Source organism: Hyaena hyaena, unplaced genomic scaffold (assembly GCF_003009895.1).
Source record: "Hyaena hyaena isolate Hyena2069 unplaced genomic scaffold, ASM300989v1 scaffold_282, whole genome shotgun sequence".
Classification (NCBI taxonomy): domain Eukaryota; kingdom Metazoa; phylum Chordata; class Mammalia; order Carnivora; family Hyaenidae; genus Hyaena; species Hyaena hyaena.
The window spans coordinates 1,267,699-1,290,228 of record NW_024080915.1 but is presented as its reverse complement, the minus strand read 5'-3'; the positions used below and the strand labels follow the sequence as shown (position 1 = coordinate 1,290,228).

At 38.3% G+C, this 22,530-nt stretch overlaps 1 protein-coding gene across 1 annotated transcript in view; it reads left to right on the top strand.

The window, feature by feature from the left end:
* The first annotated feature begins 8,501 nt into the window (after positions 1–8,501).
* MYLK4 (myosin light chain kinase family member 4) overlaps positions 8,502–22,530 on the top strand; it is a 79,350-nt gene continuing 65,321 nt past the window's right edge. The window contains exon 1 of the mRNA XM_039246548.1: positions 8,502–8,675. Within this exon, the coding sequence (XP_039102479.1) occupies positions 8,517–8,675 (159 nt within the window). The 5' untranslated portion in view covers positions 8,502–8,516. The remainder of the gene's footprint in view (positions 8,676–22,530) is intronic.

Genomic DNA, 22,530 nt, shown 5'->3' with positions numbered 1-22,530 from the left:
TAATATTTGGAGTAGCAACCTTACCCATTTTTCCAAATTGTGTATCTATCTGTATTACCAATCATCTATATGTTTATAGAGTATCTTTTTTTAGTCAAAATTGGAATCTTACTGCATATTCTATTCTATAATCTGCCCCTCCTCCTTCACATTCATTTTTTCTCATATTGTTAAGCATTCATATTGTTAAACATGTGACTTAATGGAAGCATAATATTCTTTCTCATGGAAGTACCATATCTATTTAACCAGCTTGTACTTTTCTTTCAGTGTTTAAATATAATAAATAATGTCATCATGAATGATTTCAAAGATTTTTTTTTGTTTACTATTCTATTTCTTTGGGGCAAAATTCTTAGGAATGCAGTTGTGCGTCAGAGGGTATGGCCAAATTACCCTCCATAAAGATTAGAGAAATTTCCATTCCAATCAGAAGTATATGAGACTGTCCATCCTTCTATGCCCACCCAGAGAATGTTTCTGTATAATGCCATTTTACCATTTTGCCAGCTTCTATGGTCCTTTTGCACACACACACAAAATCAATGCTTTTGAGCATATAGCATAAAACCCAAGAACCTGTTATGAACCATTACATAATAACTACATTTATTTTCTACCTAAAAATACAAGTTTTACCTTTAACAGGAAATAACACATCCCTAAAAGTATGTGACTTTTTCAGCCATCTCCCCATCAGCTACTAGTACCCTCTGTACTGCAGTATTTTTCCCTATGGAAAATTCTTTGCCTGAACATTACCCTCTTGGGAAAAGCAGGCCAACATTTGGTCAGAAGAGCATGACTTGGGCTTTGCACTTCTGTAATTTCATGCCCTGTTACTATCATAAGCTTCTCCTAGCTCCTGAAATCCACTTCTAATTTAGAAGGTAGAAAACCAAGAATGTAAACATAAATATACTTCCTCCAATTCCCACAACGAAGAAAATGATGATACATGCTGTAGAATGGAGTTTTTAAAAATTGGGCATGACCAATTAGACTTGCCCTCGTTGTTTAGAATAGATAGTCACACAGTAGCATGAATTTTACCTTGTAACAAGCATTTTATTGTGTTTTTTCATTTTCATTTTCATTTTTTCATTTTCAAGGGTCAAATAATGGGAGGGAGATACATATAAGGAATGGGGGAAGGGGAAGAAAGAATCCTATGGCATTGAATTGGAATTAGAAATATACAGGTATGAACTCATGATTTAAAAAAAAATATATTTCTAGCTGTGTCCATGAAGGAGCTAGAAACAATGACACCCCAGAAGCAAAGAACATTCCAATTGCCTTTGTCTTAATTTCTAAATATCATTCTCTAAAAGAACCAGGGGATGCTTTGAGAAATGGCAGATTATAGAAATAGAGTCGAAAATATGTGACGTGAGTCTTAAACATCTTGTTATGCCAAAAAGTAAGCAAATACTCAAAAAAATAACAGTGGCATGTCAAAAGTACACAGGAGCTCTCTCAGAAGGGACCTGAATTAAAGAAATCTGGAAAAATCTGAGCATTAAAATGAATGATATAGGGAATGTACATTCATTTTTAAAAATCCACAAGTTCATGGTGATACTAAAAAGCAACAGGGACCCAAATGGGGTTGAGCTGTTCTCTTACAAGTGAATACCAAGTAATAAATGTAGAAGAAACAATAGAATCAGAAAATCAGTGCTTAACAATTTCTGTGGTAATATTTGATACAGGCAAGAATAAACACTGAACTCATAGGATGATAGATTGTTGGAAACAGGATATCCATAAATTCTCAGAGTTACTTATTAATTACAAAAAGAAAAAGGTTAAGATTACATTGGAGAAAACTGGCAGATGCCACCTTAATCAGATCACCAAATTACATAACGGATCATGCTACAAGCTGCACCATGTGATGTCTTCAGAAAGACACAACATTACTTGTATAGTTTTCATGCCCAGTGGTTTTCCCAGTTTCAAACATGAAGAAACAATGAAGCAATTAAAATTGAGAGATATTGGGGCGCCTGGGTGGCTTGGTCGGTTGGGCGTCCGACTTTCGCTTGGGTCGTGATCTCGCGGTTCGTGGGTTCGGGCCCCGCGTCGGGCTCTGTGCTGACTGCCAGCTGGGAGCCTGGAGCCTGTTTCAGTCTGTGACTCCCTCTCTCTCTGGCCCTCCCCTGCTCGCGCTGTCTCTCTCCTCTCTCTCTCTCTCTCTCTCTCCTAGAAATAAATAAAAACCTTTAAAAAAAAATTGAGAGATATTTTGTGAAGAAATTGGTCTGGAGTCTCCAAAAATGTCAATGTCACAAAGGGTTAAAAAAAAGAAAAGACTGCGTGATTGTTCCATGAATATATAAAAGTAGACTAAAAAGACATGCCAACTAAATGTACTGTGTGATTTGTGAATGGATCCTGTTATGTGAGAAAGTGTCTTTAGTCTCAGGAGACATATGGTAATGTATTTAGGGATAAAGGTTCATGTGGTCTGTAACTTACTCTCAGAAAAGAGAGACAGCAATATAGAAAATGTAACATTTGGTGAATCTCTGTGAAGGATATATGGAGATTTATTGTTCTATTCCTGTAAATTCTCTGTAGATTTTAAGTTTTAATAAATAAATCAGAGGAAGGGAAAAATATTTAATAAAAATTATATGAATTTCATGTCAGCCTTGGAAATTTATTTATGAATAGTATTTTTACAATGTACTGTGTTCCTATTGAATTTCACATGTATTGTTTTATCCACAATATATTTACTCAGTGATGTGCATTTACATTTTATACAAAAGTAAGAAAGAATATAACTAGATGAACAAATTGTGAATCCATCACAGAAGTAATGAACTAAAACATTATTTAATATTTCTGAAGGAAATTAATTTTTAAATGGCTCCATCTATATTTTATCTAGTTTTTTAAAACCTTCCTGTTTTTTATTTTTATTTTTTATTGCACAGAATTTAGCTACTTATTCACTGTCACTTGGAAATATTAGGGGCCTAATATCAAACTGAGTTGTAAATACATTGGGATGTTCATTTTAGTCTCCTTGCTTTAAGTATTCTGAGTATAAAATGATATAGAATTTAGTTTTTAATTACCATTGATTTTTCTATTAATTACAAAACCATGAATTTTGTGTATTCATTCCAGGAGAAGAGTGAGAATCTTGACTTTCCCCCCCTTACCATTCTCATTTCCCTTTCTTTGCCCCCAGGTATCCCAACAAATTTGGGTATAATTGGATCCCAGCCTTGGTCATCTGGAAAAGCTTGGTCACCATAAATGTTCAGTGGTACTTTGTTCTTTTTGTCTTTGAACAAGTTTACTTTTTATTAATCATATTACTAGGTTTTCTTTTATAATTACCTTATTGAAGTTTAACTTACATATAACATTCACCCACTCTTAGTATACAATCCAGCAATTTTTTAGGAAACTTCATGAGTTGGATAATTACCACCACAGAACAGTTTTTTTAACATTTCTATTGCCCCAATAAGATTTTGTTTGCAGCTAATTCCTTTTCCTGCTCTCAGATCCAGGCAACTACTAATCTCCTTTTTGGGTCTAGAGTTGGCTTTTCTGGACATTTCAAACAAATGGAACTGTATAGTATGTGGCCTTCATTTCTGGCTTTTTTCGCTTAGCACAATGTTTTTGCTTATCCAGATTGTAGCAGGGATCGGTACTTCATTCCTTTTTATTATTGAGTAGTATTCCATTTGAATGGATGTATCACATTATCTCTTTCTATTCACTGGACCAATTGATGGACATTTGAGTAGTTGCCAATTTTTGGCTATTGTGAATAATGCTGTTATGAACATTCATGAGCAAAACCTTGAGTGTTCATGTTTTCATTTCTCTTGGATAGATACCTAGAAAAAAAATTGTTAGGTTACATAGGAGATAGTTTTTAAAGAAATTGCCAAACTGTTTTACAAAATACCTGCACCATTTTACTTTCCCACCAACCTGTATGATGAGGTTCTGGGCGTTCCACATCCTTGCTAACATTTACTCTTATCTGTCTTTTTAATTATAGCTCTTCTAGTGGGTGTAAAATGCTTTCATTGTCATTTTAATTTGTCTCTCCCTAATGACTGACTTTGAGCATTTTTTCTTGTGCTTTGTAACGATTCATTTATGTATCTTCATTGATGAGATATGTTTCCAATCAATTGTCCATTTTAAACAATTGGGTTGTTATTATATTGTTGATTTGTAAGAGTTTGTTGTATATTCATGATACAAGTCCTTTATCAAATGTGATTTCACAGTATTTTCTCTAGGTCTTTAGTTTGTCTTTTCATTTTCCTATGCTATCTTTTGAAAAGCAAATTTTGAATTTCAAAGAAGTGCAATTTACCAATTTTTGCTTTTAAGGTTCATTCTCAGTGGTGGTTTTTGAAAGGAAGAAATTCAATAGTTATGTATATAACAGGGGTATCTTTCATTTGTATTTTGGTATTTGTGAAGATTGCTCCACTTTCATGTATAACTGTTCAAGAGGCCTTGTTCTGGAAACATTCAGAATGCTGTGTATAAATAGAAATGATAAGCATTATCCATCCTTGTTTGAATGCCAACCAGTACATAGTCATTGGCAATGCACTCTTTGTGTGGCTCTTTCGACAGTTTAGTTTCTTGTTAGTTAATGAAAATGTCCCTTGAAAAGAATAGCAATTCCCAAGGCTCTGTGGAATGTGGTTTTTCTGAGGTTGGCACTTTTTTTTAAGGATTTATGTCTCCAATATCAAGGATATCCAGGAAAAGCATCACTGAATCTGTTGATAGCCTTACTTTGAACTTTTCCAGGCAGAGGAGCATCTTTAAGAGATTCCATTTATTTTATGGGTATGGACTTAGGGTGCTGAGACTAGGTAGATAAATCATAATGGGCATGCATATATTAACTGGTTTTTGTTTTGTTTTGTTTTGGTGGTCTAGTATTATACCAGGTTGCTTCTCTGTGCTATCATAAGTTGGAGATAGTATAACATAGCAGAATGGACTACTGTCATCTAATGTTAGAAGACAAGTAGCATGAATTATTTTAATTGGTTTTTATTTTTTATGACAAATAGACACCATTTAAAAGCTCCTCTCTGGTAGTCAACAAATATTTATTGAATATGTATTGTGCAAGGTACTATCTACATGTGATGACTTCCACATTTTTATCTCCAACCTGGCCTTCTTCCCTGAAGTCTAGATTTCTATTTCACAACTTATTCAACTTGAATGTCTAATGGACCTGTCAAAAACTGAGCTCCTGATTCCCCTCACCCCACTCAACCACCACCACAAAAAGTTGCTCCCCCTCATGTCCTTCCCCATCTCATTTAATGTTAACTCTCTCCTTCAAATGCTCAGGAAAAAATTTGGTTGACACCATAGACCCAATTCATCACAAGTTCTAGTGGCTCTAAACAGAATATGAAACCCAGGATGAGATTCCTGCATAGAAAAGGGACATTAGGGAAAAAACTCAGAAACTCTGAATGAAGCAAGGAGTTTAATATCAGCGTTAGTTCATTAATTGTGACAGGTGTAAGGTGCTAAAAATAGGGGAAATTGGGTACAGGGCATTAGGAAACTTTTTGTACTATCTTTTCAGTTTTCATCTTTTTTTTTGTAGATCTAAAACTACTCTAAAATAAACCAGTTTATTAAGAAAAAAAAAAGAACAAGGTGCAGATTCTGCTGTTTTCTGGTTCCTTGGAACCTGTGGCTGGTTTGCTGGAACAGAGGGGATGGAAACTCTGATCCTGTTGTTTGGATGGTCTAGGTGAAAATTATAGTCGAATCAGCAGAAGGCCACACACGTTGTTTTCTTTGGCAAGAGATTTGTCATTTTATCAGTTTATCATTTTTCACAGTTTAACTACCCTAAGCAAAATTGACAGCCTCAAATCAATTGCCATTTCATAACAATTTTGTTGAATAATCTGTCTTTAACAAATGCCTAATTTTGTTTAGTTACTCCTCCAAAAGGACAGTTCTCCAATCCTAGAAAAACACCAGTTTTCCTTTATAAAGATTTTGCTATAATTTTTATATCCTACTCAAAATGGAAACATGTATTTTTATATTGTATAGAACACATTGATCTGAATTAAAAATAAGAACTTTTTTCCTTTTGGAAAAGTAAGCACTTACAGGCTACTGTTGGGCTGGGGAGTGGAGGAATCAGCTAAAACTCTGAAAAGGTGAAAATTTTCCAGGTCTTGAAGAACTGTATGATCGTCTGTATTACTAGTTCTATTTTCTAAGCAGCCAAGGTTTCAAAAGATCTCTCTTATTCTAGTTGTGTATGTTCAAAGTATCACATGTACAAACAAAGGTGGCTGTGGGATTCCCACACCCAGAATCCTCTTGGCTGGGAATGAGCACTTAAGTCATCACGAGTCTAAAAGGGGTAGAAGAACAGGGCCAAAGACAAATGCAGTTTGGTAATTCTGAGAGTATTACCACACTGATGAGAAGAAAAGGTGAAGGTGATATTTCATCCACTGTTCCCAGTACATCCTCTCCTTACCTGACCTCTGAAATGGAGCCATTGGCCTTGAAAAGCCTGGTGTCTAAAATTAATATTCTTCCCCATCTGACTAAGAAGGCAACAGCTGAGCAACATGAGATCAAGGACCATATTAATTTAAACAGGGGCTCAAAGTGGCATTTGAGAGAGAGGATACTTCCTTTCAGAGTGGACACTTGTCTTTTCAGAAGACTTATACCGACTGAGAGTAAAGACCTTTACCAGAGAATTGTGTAGTCTTACTGAACTCTGTGAAACTTTCTGTTATCTGCTGGAAATCATACTCTGCACTTGAAGTGGTCCAAACCCTAGGATGTCCTCCTATAAATGGTAATTACTCTATTTTAAAACATTGTTATAACCTCTCACACCTTTTTCTCTTTCTATGTTGCCTTAAATAACAAGTTGTACCAAGCTCTATGTACTTAACATTTAATATTTCTTTGCAAAATTATTATATCTTGTATCTGTTTTCTTTTTAATATGTTAATTTTATGTGGCTTCCTGATCCAATGTGAGTACCATCTGCAATTATATATTATAGTTAAGTCATAGTTTGCCTTAGAAATAGCCATGTATCTGTCTCTTTATTTTAATAATGACTTTTGTTTCAGAGCAATTTGAAGGAATGCTAGTATTGATCTAGGTTGTATTGAACTCTGGTTGATGCAATTCACATTTTAATGTTTTTGAAGTAAGGTGTTTGTGTAGCTAAGTAGAATTTTGTAGAGCATTGATTTTTAATAATTTGGAACTCAAGGTATGTATAAGTTTTACTTTATGAGTTAAGAAAATAAAAATAAGTTTTGTGGAGATAAATGCAGATGATATTAAATGGAGCAAAAGCTGGAAGCAGTTTTCAGAACATCTCCAGCAGGGGGCCTCAGCAGTCGGCGGTGGGGTACCAGGGGCAAATTCAAATCAATCTCTTTCTCCCCAAGCCCCCTACCATCAAGTGTGTGGACACATACCTATGTGTAGATCTCTAGTGTTGAAGTAGTATTAGGTGTACTACTTAATTTGTAATGAAAATATTTCAAGGAAAGCACAAGGACTTGAACTCCTTGATAACTAGTGGTTAATGACAATGCAAAGAAAGCTTTCTGGGTATTTTATCTGTGTGAGAGGGCTGGAAGGAAATTTCTCCTTCTTTTTTTCTTATGGTTATTTATTTATTTGTTTTGGGGCAAGGGGAGAAGCAGAAAAAGTGGGAGAGAGAAAGAGAATCCCAAGCAGGCTCCTTGCTGTCAGCGCATGAGGGGAGGCTCCATCTCGTGAACTGTGAGATACTGACCTGAGCCAAAATCAAGAGTTGGACTTGGATGCTTAACCACCTGAGCCATCCAGGTGCCCCAGGATATTTCTTGTTTAAAATAAACACCAAACATTTCTGATGTAGGCAGAAAACAGCTCTCTGGAAATGGCTCATTTGGTGGAGATCACTCTCCAGAGGGGGACAAAATTCCCAGGAAAACACGAGAGACCCCTCCCACAGGAAGGAGTCCTTCCCTTCCGAGGGTGGGCTGCAATACCAGTTAACCTCAGTGAAACTTTATATTCTATATTTAACCTGGTCACTTGATATAAATCTTATTTTATGCAATGAGGGAAATATTTAGTCACCCATTGAAAATGAAGTTTGCTTCTTACTGTTTGCTTCAATAGGAAAAGGTGGGGGAAAGTCCTTTTTTCTTTCTAAGTCCTAGAATTTGAAATTTGATATTAACATTAGCATTTCTCTTCCTAATTTTGGATCTTCTTTCCAGTTTAAATAGAAGGGACTTCAAAATTCTCACTGGTCATTTCCCCCAAAAGTCAAATATATGAGTAAGTGATGAGAACTTTTGTTTCCTTTTTTTTTTTTTACAGTCAAGAGGAAGGCACACTCAGAGCTCATGATTGTGTCTTATTTTACAAATCGGAGACAGAGGGAGATGAAAACCACACTCCAGACAGTAACTTAATCAGTCTCACCACCAAGATGTTAAAAGTGAAGAGGCTGGAAGAAATCAACACATGTTATAACAGTAACAAACTGGAGAAAATGGCCTTTTTACACTGCATGGAAAAGGTTGAGAAAGTGAAATGTTTTCTGGAAGAAAGTTCTAGTGAACAGGATTCAAGATCCGGAAAGAATGAGGTAATTATGTGCTAATTTAGTCTTGTAAAAAGTATCAGCGCTACTTTATCTATTCTTACATGAATCAGTAAATGTAGCCATTTATCAGACTCCTCAAATTTTATTTTTGTCACTTGTGTGAAGAATTAAGGAACGTTTATGGGTAAGAAATTTTCGTTTTGTTTCACTGAAGATTATGTGTTGTAGATGATATGACTGAGTTTGGTAAGTAATCTAGAGGCCTTTGATAATGCATCTCTACTAGCTGGATACTCCTCATTGTGGTTAGTGGCTTTGACATTATAAAACTGAAGTTATGGAAACACATCTTTTTTGAGAAGGATCATTTAAAAGGATGGATTTGGCCATGAAATTCAGAGAAGCACTATGAGGGGCACAATCACTCTGCAGAAGAAGTTTCTAATATCCTTAAGACCTTGAGCTCCTCACAGTATAGGTGACATAGCTTTTGACAGTTATGGTCAGAGACAGGGACAAGCAAGCCTTCCCTGAGGGTTATGTCTGTATCTTCATTTGTGCACAATGAGGCCCTGAACCTGATTCGGGCTACTTTATCTTTGGCGATCAAGATCTTAGCCAAGCGGCTGCCTCATCAGAGTAATGGGATGATGTCTGTTGAGGAAGTTATGTGTGATAATGTATAAAAAGCATGTAGCACAGTATCTGTCACCATGGTCAGCATTCGAGAAATGCATTCCAGCAACAATCTGCTCTCCTACCTTGACTTAGTCAGTTGCCACTCATGGATCCATGGATGTGCAGCTCCTGGCCCAGCCGATGGGCCCTCTCAGCATGTCGTCTGTGTCTTGTTCTAGCAATTGTTTTGAACATCTGTCACCTTTCTCTAGGCACTGCTCTTCAAGGTCAAGACCTTGAATCACTCACACTTGGACTCTCGGTTACTGTCCTGGTAACTAGCACAGAATAGGTCCCCAAAATGCCTGTGAAATGAAACAGATCTATGGAGGTGAATTCTGTATTCTGATGAAAGGCTAAGAATGATTATTTTTAAAAATGAGAGCAGGTGATTCTTATTAGGCAGGATTGGGAAACATCCTTCTTTGTTCAGCTACTGTTCTGAGAACCACTGTTTGGATAGGAAAGACATTTCTAACTGTTCCATGAATAATGAATAGGGGTGTTAAGTATACAAGGCGGAAGAGTCTTTTCATTGTCAGTGAGTATGGAATGATAGAATGTGCCAGAGAGAAGAAATTAGTTGGGTTAAATCTTAGGTTTTTTGAGACCTCCACTTTCCCTATGAGTCAATATCTTGCTCAGTATACACCAAAAAGAAATTTCCACAGGCAAAATTGAAGCCACATATGAAGGACTTCTTCTTTAGGGCTGTTATAACAGAAATAAATAAACAGAAAGATTCCTTTTTCTGTTCATTAATTTCGGTAGGACAGAGAAAACAAAGCAATCTTCTTGGATAACTTTGAAATAACCAACTACTGGTAATACTTGATAAGAATTTGATTATTTTTCCAGTATTGTTTTTCTCTGGGTTCTGTGCTATAAATTTTACAGGTAGGAAATATCTTTGAAGAGTGAGATAGTGCTAAGGTGAAACAGAAACATTATTAGGTAGAATTGTTTTCATGATAAACTATTCCAGAATATTAAAAATCACATGATTTGGAAATTAAGTATTTTAGGATATTTTTGAGGAAGAGACTGAGAATGTTGTTCTTCAGAAACCCTAAAAGAACATCCTTTGCACCTATTCTGATATCCTGTGTGACGTGGGCCTCCTGGCTTCGCTTCTGCAGTGGATGCTGTGCAGAAGGTGTAAAGGAATGACTGGTTGCTCCCTATGTCCCATTCAGTTTCTTCTTTGTAAATGGCTGAGGGCCCAGAGATGTCAGCAATAAATTTGCCTGTCTCTCTCTCTTGCTGTGGCGGATGGATGGGACACAAATAGGAGACACAGAGCTCTTCTTCTTTCTGTGGCTGCCAAGACCAGAGTGTTGGAGGCTCTGGTTTGCCCAGTCAGTGAGTGCCAGGGTCGGGAGCAGGTTTTGGCAGTGAGTGGGTGGAGAAGGGCGTTCGAGCAGCTCAGATGTCTGCAGGTATGTAGACAGAGCTAAATTGACATGTCTCCATCTTCTGCTGCGGCTCCAGTAAATCTTCACAATATCAGTCTTTTCTCTCCAGGGACTGTATAAAAAAATGCCTGTCATAATTTGCCATAAGTGGAGAAGGCCTATTCTCCTTTCTCTTCTTTTCTTTCTCTTTTTGAGGAGATTAGCATTGCTGATCACAGTAGAAAACTTGACTGTGGTGCATTAAAAAGAATTTACTCTGAATTTCAGGTACACTAGTGAGGTGGGAGCTTTGTTTTAAAAGTTTGAGGTTAATTTCTTTCTAGAAGAGTCTTTACTCCCTAGTCCAGGCTCATTAAACTCAGATTCATTCTCTTTTCCTGCTCTTAACCAGATTTTTCTATCTCACTTATTTTCCCTCCACTAGATTAATTTTAACTATTTTCTTTCTTTTCCTCTATTTTTTGTTGAAGTTGCTAAATACCACATCTTCTGCTTTTCTACTATGTTTTGTTCACTTTCTTTTTCTACTTCCCTTCTTATTCTGTTTTCTAATGACTTTTCATATTGTATTATATTCTAGAGGGTATTAAAAATCACCTAAAACTGTAGAATTTTAAAAACTTAGCAGATATGCCATAATAAGTCAGTTCTAAACCTACATATTATAGTGTTGAAATCAAGTAAAACAAACAAAAAAAAAAGAATCTGCTGTATATGAGGGATGAGCTTACTAGCTATTGTGTATATAACATTAACTCATAAATGATAAATGACTCTCATAACTCTAAATAGTTTAACTTATATATAATTAAATTCAAATTTTCTTCTTTTGTGAGTTCTCTATTACCCATATAAATAGCCCCCTGCTATGTTTTCCTCAGATATAATTTACTGTTTAGCGCGCACGCGTGCACACACACATACCACACACTTTGTTTGTTTAATAAAAGACAAAAGGGCCAGCCTAGCAGAGTTCCACTCTTCTGCTTCATTCTGTCTGCCTCCCTTTGCCTGCCTCTATTTACTATACATACCTACTTTTTATGCCCAAGGTTATCTATGCTCACATTCTTGTCCTTTGGCTTGCCCCTGCCCTCCCGAATAACTCTGGTTCCAATTCTCCATCTGAAAGGCTTTGTCCCAACCAGGGGAGGAAGGCAAGGCTGTGGGTGTAGAAAATAAGAATGGCCCTAACAGAGGTGGAATGTTTAAATGCCTGGTGCAAATGCTCTAAAGAGCAAACAAAATAAAATATTTATTGACAGGATGTGAATAGGATAGAGTGGGTGGGAGCAGTGTGGATCTCCCTATTTTGATTGCAGTTGGTGTGCTTAATAGCAGGTGGCATTTCCTGACTAACCACTGTGAAATTGTACCATCAGTGGTGTTCATAATGACTTACTTAGATATCAAAATAACATAGCTGAGGGTGGAGGTTTTGTGATTTTTAAGGTTGCATTTCCCCACCCCCATCTCTTTACTCCTCGCCCACAAGGGCAGGAGAAAGCTCCCTGGCAGTGGCCCGGCCATCAAGGCAGATGCCAGTTTCTGTGGTGCTAATCGTCCTTGAACTGGGGACAAGAGAATTCAAGTTGGTGTCAACTGTCACCAGCAGATCTCTCTCTGCCCCTGCAGCTGTTTCAGATCTGTCACACAGGCCATCATATTTTTCCTTTTAAAGAGGCAGATTATCTGTTGATCGCATAACGGGAAACACGTATCGCAGGACCCTACAAGAACCTCTGCAATTTGGCAACGCCTACTCCTCAGAACAGAGCATGTAATAAGCATGTGCTTGGAAACGTGCTCATGCTAGATTAGGGGAGGGAAGGAGCATATAAGCCAAGTGACTGCTATAGCTGCTCCCAGAGAATGGACTTAGCACTTAGAAGAAAAGGCATCTGGATTGTAGGTAGTGTGTGCCTTATCTCATCTTCCCTTCTCTGGCGTGTGTTCCGGTCCATGATGACACGAGAAGGTCACAGACAGGCTCCTGCTCTTGAGGACACACAGGTAGTAACATCACTTTTAACTACAACAGATTCATTTTACTGTTTTATTTACTGTTCTATTTCCAACCAGGGAGTGGTGCTTGCCAGAGGAGACGGAATGCATGTTCCGTCTTAATCCTTGCCCGAGACTACTGCCTTAGGAGGGGTTGGGATAATAACAGTGGCATGTGGCACATTTCAACATTCCAAACACTTGCCCCAACTTTCGGGGAACCTCAAAGCGGCCAGTCCTGGTGCATCTTAAAGTTGGCGATCTATTTTTGTTTTGAGAACTGAATAATGTCAACATCTCTTCATTGCCTTACTATTATATGACTTAATAACAAAATAAAATAACATAAAAGCAAAACTTCCATCCCCCTTATCATGTCTACAGCAAAAGCAGCATCTGAAGAGTGATTGCCTCCCCAGGGAGAGCTAGCTCACATAGCCTATATGCTCTTTCTTTTGAACTGTTGCCCGATAATGCCTTTCACATGATGCCGCAGCTATTCCAGGAATGGAATTCAGCCAGGAGAATAGTATAATTCTGAAAGAAGAGAAATAATTCAGATTCTAAGGATTTTAGCAGTTCCCAAGAGAGGGTTTCTGCATCTGGGGAAACAGCTCTTTCCAAGGATATAATTCTTTTATCAATTAGCCTAACGTACGTTCTTTTCAATGCAGTGTAAACCAGTTTGGAAGATACTGTAGAAACCAGCCTGCGTCATAGGAAGGGGATATACAGCAGTGTCCCTCAGCTTTGTTTCATTACCATCTACTCCTCTTACAGTGATTTCAGGCTTTTCTCCCACTAGTGGAACCCTTCCCGTGAAATCTGAACACCACAGGTATACTGTTACCTGTTTACATATGATAGGTCAGCCTGTGCTTTATACATAAAAGGAATAAAGTTTTTTTTCACCCTACCTAAAGATTTATACTCCTTCATTAAGAATGCATGATTTATAGTTTAAAAAAATGTATCCAGGGGACTTGGCAATATATCTGTATACCTGTATGCAAATGCTTTCTTTGTATTTATTCAGTAAGAAACCACCAACTCAGCATCCTGTGGGGTTGGAGGACTCAGAGCACTGGGGGTCAGACTTTCATAATGGCCCTTTGCCTTCTTCTGTGGGACACTGACACAATAAGTATTTCAGGGATCATTAAGTTCACTTTTGGAGGAATTGCCAAACCTTGGAATGGTTTATTGTCTGATCTATCTTAGTTGAAGACAAGGTAAAATAGATGAGAGAAAGATGGATAGACAGGAACTGACTTTTTTTTTTTTTTTTACGTAAGACATCATAAAACATAAGTCTCTTTAGTTCTGACCTAATAGCACTGTTAGGTCTGTGTTTTCAGACTTGGTCACTGTTGTCCAAGCATTACTCAATTTTGGCTGCTTAACAGATTTCCTATGGGAAACACCATGAGGGCTTTCATCTTCTATATGGAAAAGAATGAGTTATTCACCCAAGCTCTGAGAAAGTAGCCCTTATAGTATTTCCCAATGACAAGGTCAACAAGATATATGGGCTAATTGGGAGTGTGGTGGGTATGTATTTCAAAAAGCTTTTGTAACTTTTTAACTGTAAGGAAAATGTCTCTTAAGTCAGATTTTATAACATATCAACTTACTTTTTTTCTTCATTGCTAATGGTTATTTAGAAATATGTACAACCTATTGTCTTAGAAATTTCTACAAGCACAGAAGTTCTAGGAACTGCCTTTTATAGGGGCATCAGAGAAGCCTATCTGTAATATTAATGTACTCAGTCTCCATTCAGAACATAAAACAGTTGAAAGTTTTTTTTCAGTACATTAGGTACAGATACTTGCCCATGTAAAGGGTATCCCATGTTCTGGGTGTCCTGGATCAAACACACAGATGAGTCATATTGCTTGTGTCAGTTCAGGTTCTCAGAATAATTAAAATTATGATAGTTTTATGTTATTAGGTTTAATATGAGAAAAATCTTATTTTCTCTAAAAGCTAAAGTAGTATAGTAAAAAATATAAATATTGCAAATCAAGTCTGTGATCCTAAGTAAGAAAATGCATAACATATTGATAGTGAAATTCCTAAATACAATTGATCAAGCTTTGCCCTTATCCATTTATCTAAAACATTATAGTTGTAAAAAAGCATATTTATATATTAGTATTTCCTAGATTTAAGTTTTTCACATATCACCTTCATGGGTTTTGCTATATCTGCATACTACTTTAACCCCTATCAATTAGTATTTTCACAATAACAAATCATGTAAAATTTTAAAAAATTTTAATATTTATTCATTTTTGAGAGAGAGACAGAACATTAGCAGTGGAGGAGTAGAGAAAGAGGGAGACACAGAATCTGAAGCAGGATCCAGGCTCTGAGCTGTCAGCACTGAGCCCGATGTGGGGCTTGAACTCACGAGCTGTGAGATCATGACCTAAGCTGAAGTCAGACGCCTAACTGACTGAGGCGCCCAGGTGCCCCTAAAATTTTTAGCAAAAGCTATGATAGAGTGGTTTAGATATTCAAATACACAATAACATACACAGCTCAACTTTTAAAAATGGTTTGTTAGTTTATAACCTTAAATCACCTCAAATCCCTAGCAATGAGGTGATCCCAAGTCAGTCTCTGGACACCTGGGCTCAGGAAGCTATTTCCACATTTTTGCCCTGTGCCACTTGGTACTTTCGACTCTATTTCTCATTTTCTGCCCAGCATGCAGTGACAATAACAAAGACCAGGAAAACCGGCAATGAGTGGACAGCAGTGGAGAGAAGAGAAATCCAAAGTTTTCCCTCTAGATAGCGGATACACAGAGAATTGGTAATAGGTAAAGTTTATGTAGCATTTTTTTATGTGCCTAGACCTGTGTTCTCTACATTGTCGCTCTTGAGATCCCATCAGAAAGCAGAGCGAAGACAGAGTGTGTAGGTAGATGGTTTATTTTTGGAATTGACTTCAGCAACTAAGTGTAGGGGCCTGGAAAGTGTGAAATAGATAAGGAAAGAAGCCCCAACAACCTCACATTGACAAGCTAATCACTGCCGGGTTGGATGACCTCAGAGCTGCTCACTGGTAGGATGGAGGTGTGGGGAGCATTGATGCACTGGGCCATCCCCACTGGTCAAGAGCTGTCCCATGCGGTGACTAAAATCCTCGCACTTTCTGTTGCATATATGTGATTGTCAGTTCCCAGGGGATGTCCCACACAATGCTTTAACCTCATTTATAACTCTGACTTCAGGAATAGTGTGTGATTTGCTAGTCCATTGCTTATGTGGACATGTTTCATGCTCGTTTGGATACCAGCACAAACCTGCAGTAGAATCCATAGCTCATGGCTCCGTCTACTTGAGGATTCTGATGAATGCAGGTTATTGTGGCATCTCCATGATGAATGGGACACTAAAGGCCTGTGTTCTAGTATGGAGGCAGTGACTCAAAGATTAGGGACCTAAAAACATAGTTCGTAAGGGATCTTGGCAGTCAGCCCATCCAAATCCTTCTTTGAAGGGGGGACTCAAAGTCCAAGAGAGGTAAAATGGACTTGCCTAAGATTCATTATGTGGAGGGTCAATTCTTTCTTAAAATCAGAATTACCTTCCAACTGTGTTTTTCATGCTGCGTTTTACATGTTTTGTTTTATTTAAGCCAGCTCTTTGCACAGAGGGGGCGCGCAGCACTTTGCATGGTCACTACTAAGGTGGCCATTTCCCATGTGGACACGGCACAGCAGCTACCTGGGTCAACGGGCCCAGAGCAAGGCAGCGTATCGAGTCCTGCAGGCCTGCCTCAAAGGGTGGCTGGCCATCAGCCAGGCCTGCTGGCATCTTGGCGCCACCTCTTTCTAGGCAGGAGCATCCTGCTTCTTAACTTTCCAGAGCCTCAGGCACTCCCTCTACGAACAATTCTTCCAAAGCTTTAGCTCGGAGTTAGGAATCTGAGCAGCAAGGAGCCCTATTAGAAGACTCAGGTTGTGGGGAGACTCGGTAGCTCAGTCAGTCGTTGGACTTCAGCTCAGGTCATGACTTCAGGATTCGTGGGTTTGTGCTGACAGCTCAGGGCCTGGAGCCTGCTTCGGATTCTGTGTATCCCTCTCTCTGCCCCACCTCTGCTCATGCTCTGACTCTCAAAAATGAATAAACATTAAAAAAAAAAAAAAAAAGAAGACTCAGGTTGTGACTGAGCAGGTTTATGCTCCTGTCAGTGGCTAGGTGTCAGGAAATTCTGAAACAAGGCGGAGGAGACCAAGCTAGAATAAATGGTGTATGAGCCCAACCTCAGATTTTTCTACTAGACCTCTAGCGTATAAAGATGAATTATAGAGACAAGATTTCTAAGTGTTTTTTTCTTGTGTCCTTAAGAAATGACTCTACCTTCTGTGCAATATAAATGTGTTATAATAGTTTTTCCCCACATCCAGCCATTCAATTCTAAGTTGAGTTCTGCCCTACCGTTTTTGGAGTGCCAGCATGCAGGTATACCCCTGGAATTTTTTTTTTTTTTTAAACTAAGACTCAGGGATAATCCCCATCCATTTTTTTTTTTAAATTTCTAGGAGAGAGAGAGCGAGAGAGAGAGAGCGTGAGCAAGGGAGGGTCAGAGAGAGAGGGAAGCACAGACTCTGAAACAGGCTCCAGGCTCTGAGCTGGCAGTCAGCACGGAGCCCGACGCCGGGCTCGAACCCACGAACTGCGAGATCATGACCTAAGCAAAAGTCGGACACTTAACCGACTAAGCCACCCAGGCGCCCCTACCTGTGGAATTTTTAACTGTAGAGTTCTGATACGTGGGGCATAATAAGCAACCTCTGGCACGTGTTGCTGTCTTACTCAATTCCAGAGCAACTGTCATTCTTGGGGCCCACTTCTGTATTGGATATCTTTGTTTCTAGCATATATTTGGTCTACAGATTGGTTGCAGATCTCAAAGGGGTTTTGAGATTTCTTGGACACAAGAAGAGGGAGGAAATAGCAGGAGCTGAGTATTTTATTTGGAGCTTCTAAGTGTCCTAGACCCTGCCAGAGGTCTTTGCTTGCCTCTGAGTCCCTTAAGCCCCTTCAGTTCTCTGGAGAGGCTTCAGAAAGTACTCATTCTCCATTCTGGCCTATACTCTAAGGAAGGGTCCAGCAGCCACAGTGCCCCAGAAAGAGAAGCAAAGGGATGGAACAGGCAAGGGGAACACATGGTGAATCTATACTGTTCAACACTGTCTTTCACTGGAACATCATCCAATAGGCCAGAAGTTCTCAAAGTGAAATTCCTGGACCCCCCTGGGGTCCCTAAGAGTCTTTCAGAGGTCTATAAATTCAAAACTATTTTCATTATAATTTGAATATCTGTGCCTCTTTCACTGCATTGACATTTGCATTGATGATGAAAAGGCAGTGGTGGGTAAAAGTGTTAGCACCTCAGCACAAAATAAGGCAGTGGCACCAACGTGTCCCAGGAATCATAGCATTTTTCACCACCAGACACTCAGATGTTTTGTTTTGTTTTGTATTTTAAAGAGCCAGTCTTCCTTAAAAATGTACTTGATGAAACAGGAATGTAAATGTATTTAATCAGCCTGTATCAAAGTCACTTAGATCTTCGTGCCTATATTCTGTTTTAATTTACTCAAAGAATTGCTGAGTTTCTACCGCACAAAGACACACGATTGATTCTGTGGGGAGTGTCCCCAAATCGTTGCAGGATATGATTCTAGTTTGGAGGGCAGATGCCCGAAACCCAAAGACACACATAGTTTCACTTACTGATGGCTGATGATGTCAGAAAGAGGCAGAAACTGACAAAACAAGATCATTCATAAGATATGCATTTAGGTTGCAAAGGGCTCTTTTCTGTTCAGTCTGCGTTCCACATACTAGAGATGTTAGGATCTCTCTTAGACCACTTGGAAATCTCTAGGTATTTGGAAACTTAAAAATGAATAATGACCTGTGTTAGGTCTTATTTTCTTCCCAACCTTCTAGAATAGGCATGTTGAATTAACATAATAACATAGGTAAGTTTCTCCATTCTTTTCTTTTTTTAAAAATTTAAAAAAATGTTTATTTATTTTTGAAAGAGAGAGAGTGCAAGCAGGAGAGGGGCAGAGAGAGAGAGGGAGACACAGAATCCAAAGCAGGCTCCAGACTCTGAGCTGTCAGCACAGAGCCTGACGTGGGGCTCGAACTCATGCACCACAAAATCATGATCAGAGCCAAAGTCAGATGCTTAACCAACCAAGCCATCTAGACACCCCTAGTTTCTCCATTCTCAAGGCTGTGTTTGCATTTGGCAATTCAGGATTTATTTTAACTTGGGTCTATTTATTTACTTATTTATTTAACAAGAATGTAAGTGGCCTTTACATGTGTACCAGACCCTATTCTAAGCTGTTTACAAATAAATAAGGACTCATTTAAACCTTGTAGGCACTACCCTGTTTAGCTCTTTGGATAATAATAATGAGTGCTACCATTTATGTTATGTTTATTGTGTCCCAGGCACTGTGTTAAGCACTTGTCATTCATCACCTCAGTTAATCCTCAATGGTCCAGTGGATTTGGTATAATTGTTACCTCTGTTTTATGGATAAGTAAATTGAGGCTTACTGACGTCAGGTACTTGCCCAAAGTTATGCAACTATATACCATGATATCTCGTGGATGGGTTAGCTTTCCCAATAACATGAAAAGGAAAATTATATTTATTTGTAGAAAATTTAACTGGAATTTAAGAAATTAAACATGAAGTATTTGAAAACAAATTGTCTCTGATGAATTTTTGAAGGGCAGTTGGTATTATCTTCACATTATCTGAAATATAGTTCACCTCTGATGACTGTTTTTGCTTGTTTGTTCTATTTCTTTATGCAAACACAGCCAGGGTTGATAAAAACGATGCCCTTTCTTTTGCATGACAGGGAGGCTCTTTTCTGGAACTGTGATGTAACAGTGGCCTCTACTGGAGAGAAGTTGCAAAAGTTACTGCGGCAGTGCAGTGACATAACACCACTTGAGGCTAATCCTTCTGATCCTATGATCAGAAGAAACTGCCTTGTGGCTGCAGTCAGCCATTGTCAGGCATTGGTTCATGAACACAGCGGAAGCCAAGAGAGAGAATACATTGGAAGTATGATTCTCTCAAGCATATAGTAAGGTTGGAAAATCATAATCTAAATTAGCTTACTTTATTGTAAGAATACAGTACCTAATATACAAAATATGTGTTAGTTGGCTGTTTATTTTAATGGTAAGGCTTCTGGTCAACTGTAGTCTATTGATAGTTAAGTTTTTATGGAGTGAAAAGTTATATGCAGATTTTTAGTGGTGCAGAGCATAAGCACCCCCAAACCCACATTGTTCAAGGGTCAACTGTATTTGACATACAGAAGGATTTAGTAACATGGGCTTACTAGAACATGAGAGAAGACAGAGCTCATTTATTTGATTGGACACGTGTTACTCAATATGCGACAGGAGCCAGGCAATGTGTGACTCATTCAAGCTTGACACAGATACAATTTACAAAGATTTACAAGTACTATGACAAAAGGGGTAGGAGAGAATTTACTGGTCTGCTGTCCAGTACCCTCATCTCTTGATACTTCAAATGGTGAGTGACTAGACCCATCTTACCTAGCTGTCCGATACCACAAGACAAGCTGCATTCTCCACCTCTCCAGTCTTGTACCTTATTCCCTGAGAACCATCCCTGTTCCCAAGCTCAGAAGACCACACACAGTTTACTAACACAGCTGTATATTACAGTGAAATTATTGGGGGATAAAGGAAGAATGGAAAGTCACCAGGAATAATATCTAACTCTTAAGCTTGTCCACCAGAAGGTAATGACTTCTGATTGAAGCCTATCAGTCTATTTCCAATTATTCTCTTTTAATACTGTTTGCACGATCATATCATCTTCTGTGGGCTTATTAATATTATTCCCCAACACATAATGTTGGGAAAATCTCAATGCACATACAGTATTAAAGGCTCTGAGAGGTCCCTTGTTAAAACAACAAAACAGTTTTAACCAGGCAAATGGGAAGCATTCAATAAATGTTAGTTTATATCTGAAACATTAGCATTCTAATTTATCCTGAGCTTTCAAAATTGATCTGACCACTGAACTCTTCTGTTTCCTGACTCACACTCACGTTTCAGGTGCCCTAAGATGTACCTTGGGGAATGCTAGTTTAGAGAGGACCCATTATTGACTCTGGTATCAAATAGACCCAGATTCAAATCCCCGTGGGGGCTCTTACCACCTGTGTGACCTTAATCATTTAACCAGAACCTCTGTCCTTGGTTTATCAAAGTGGGTCAGAATGCCAACCTTGAAGAATAATTGGGAGAATTAAATTAGCTAAGCTATCTGTTAGCAAATGGATTGGTGCCTGGCACAGAGGTGTGGCCCTCAAATTTAATATCTGTTTCCACTTCTTTATTTTCACCACACCTTGCCTCATTCTTTCTCTTCTATGCCTTTTGAAAGCCTTCCTATCCTTCAAGGTCAGATTCAAATCCTCCCACAATTGATTCCTATCTGACATCTTGCCTCCTCCGCATGCCCACCAAGTATGCATTGACTACATCATAGCCTGTGCCATTTGTGTGGATATTTTTGGTGTCCTTTATGGCAATAATTATTTCACAGGTTGGACCTCTGTTCGTAAAAAAGCTGGGGCTCCTTGCCTTTGGGGATCATTCCTTAGATTTCTTTGTATCTTTCACAGCAACTGTGCAATACATGTCCATTTTCATTTGTGTTCTAGTTATTACCAACACATTTTAGGAACAATTTCATATTTTAAGCCTTAGAAGTAAAGATAATTATTAATATATTTATTTCAAATATTTAAACAAAGTAATGAGTAGAGCCAACCTCCAAATAACAGAGTATTTAGAATAAGGTTGGTGTTGGACATTTTCCCAAAAAGCTTCAAAAGGATGTGCTTGAATGAAATTTTAATCATTTCTAGACTGGCAGAACCAATTTTGAGAGGTCTGTGTGATCTGATGTACTGCAGCATTTTCATTACCCACAGATCAGAGTGTCTGTGATTAGAGAATACCTGCAGTTCTGGTGCTTTTCTGCCTCCTTCTGGAGAAGAAGGCTATCTGCTACCTCTTTCTCTCAAGTCAAAATTGTCTATCAACTTGTACTCTGAAATGCCTCTAGTAAAATTGGGTGAAAATTGTGTATAATTATAACCAAGGGGTATTGCATAGATTCTGAAGCCCCTTTTGGAATTAATTATCCAAAATAGTTAATTTGAATATAGTGTTAAAAATCAATTTAAAACATTTTTTAACATTTATTTATTTTTGAGAGACAGAGAGACAGAGCAAGAACAGAGGAGGGGAAGAGAGAGACACAGAAACCGAAGCAGGCTCCAGGCTCTGAACTGTCAGCGTAGAGCCCGACATGGGGCTCAAAGTCATGAACCGTGAGATCATGACCTGACCTGAAGTCGGATGCTTAACTGACTGAGCCACCCAGGAGCCCCTGAATATAGTTTTTATTTTTATTGTTTTCATTTGTTTTATATATTCTATTCTTTGATAGTTGTGCTATTTTATGGATGATGAAGATGGTCATTCACCACAAAACACAATCTTATTACTCAAAACATGATCCATGACTTGTCAGCATCTCTCGGGAACTTATTAGAGATGTGGACTCTTAGGGCCAACTTAGGCCAACTAAATCGGAATCTCTATTTTACAAAGGTCTCTGGATGCACATGCACATTAAAGTTTGAGAAACACTAGAATATTTGTTACCTCTTGTAATTGAAGAGTTAA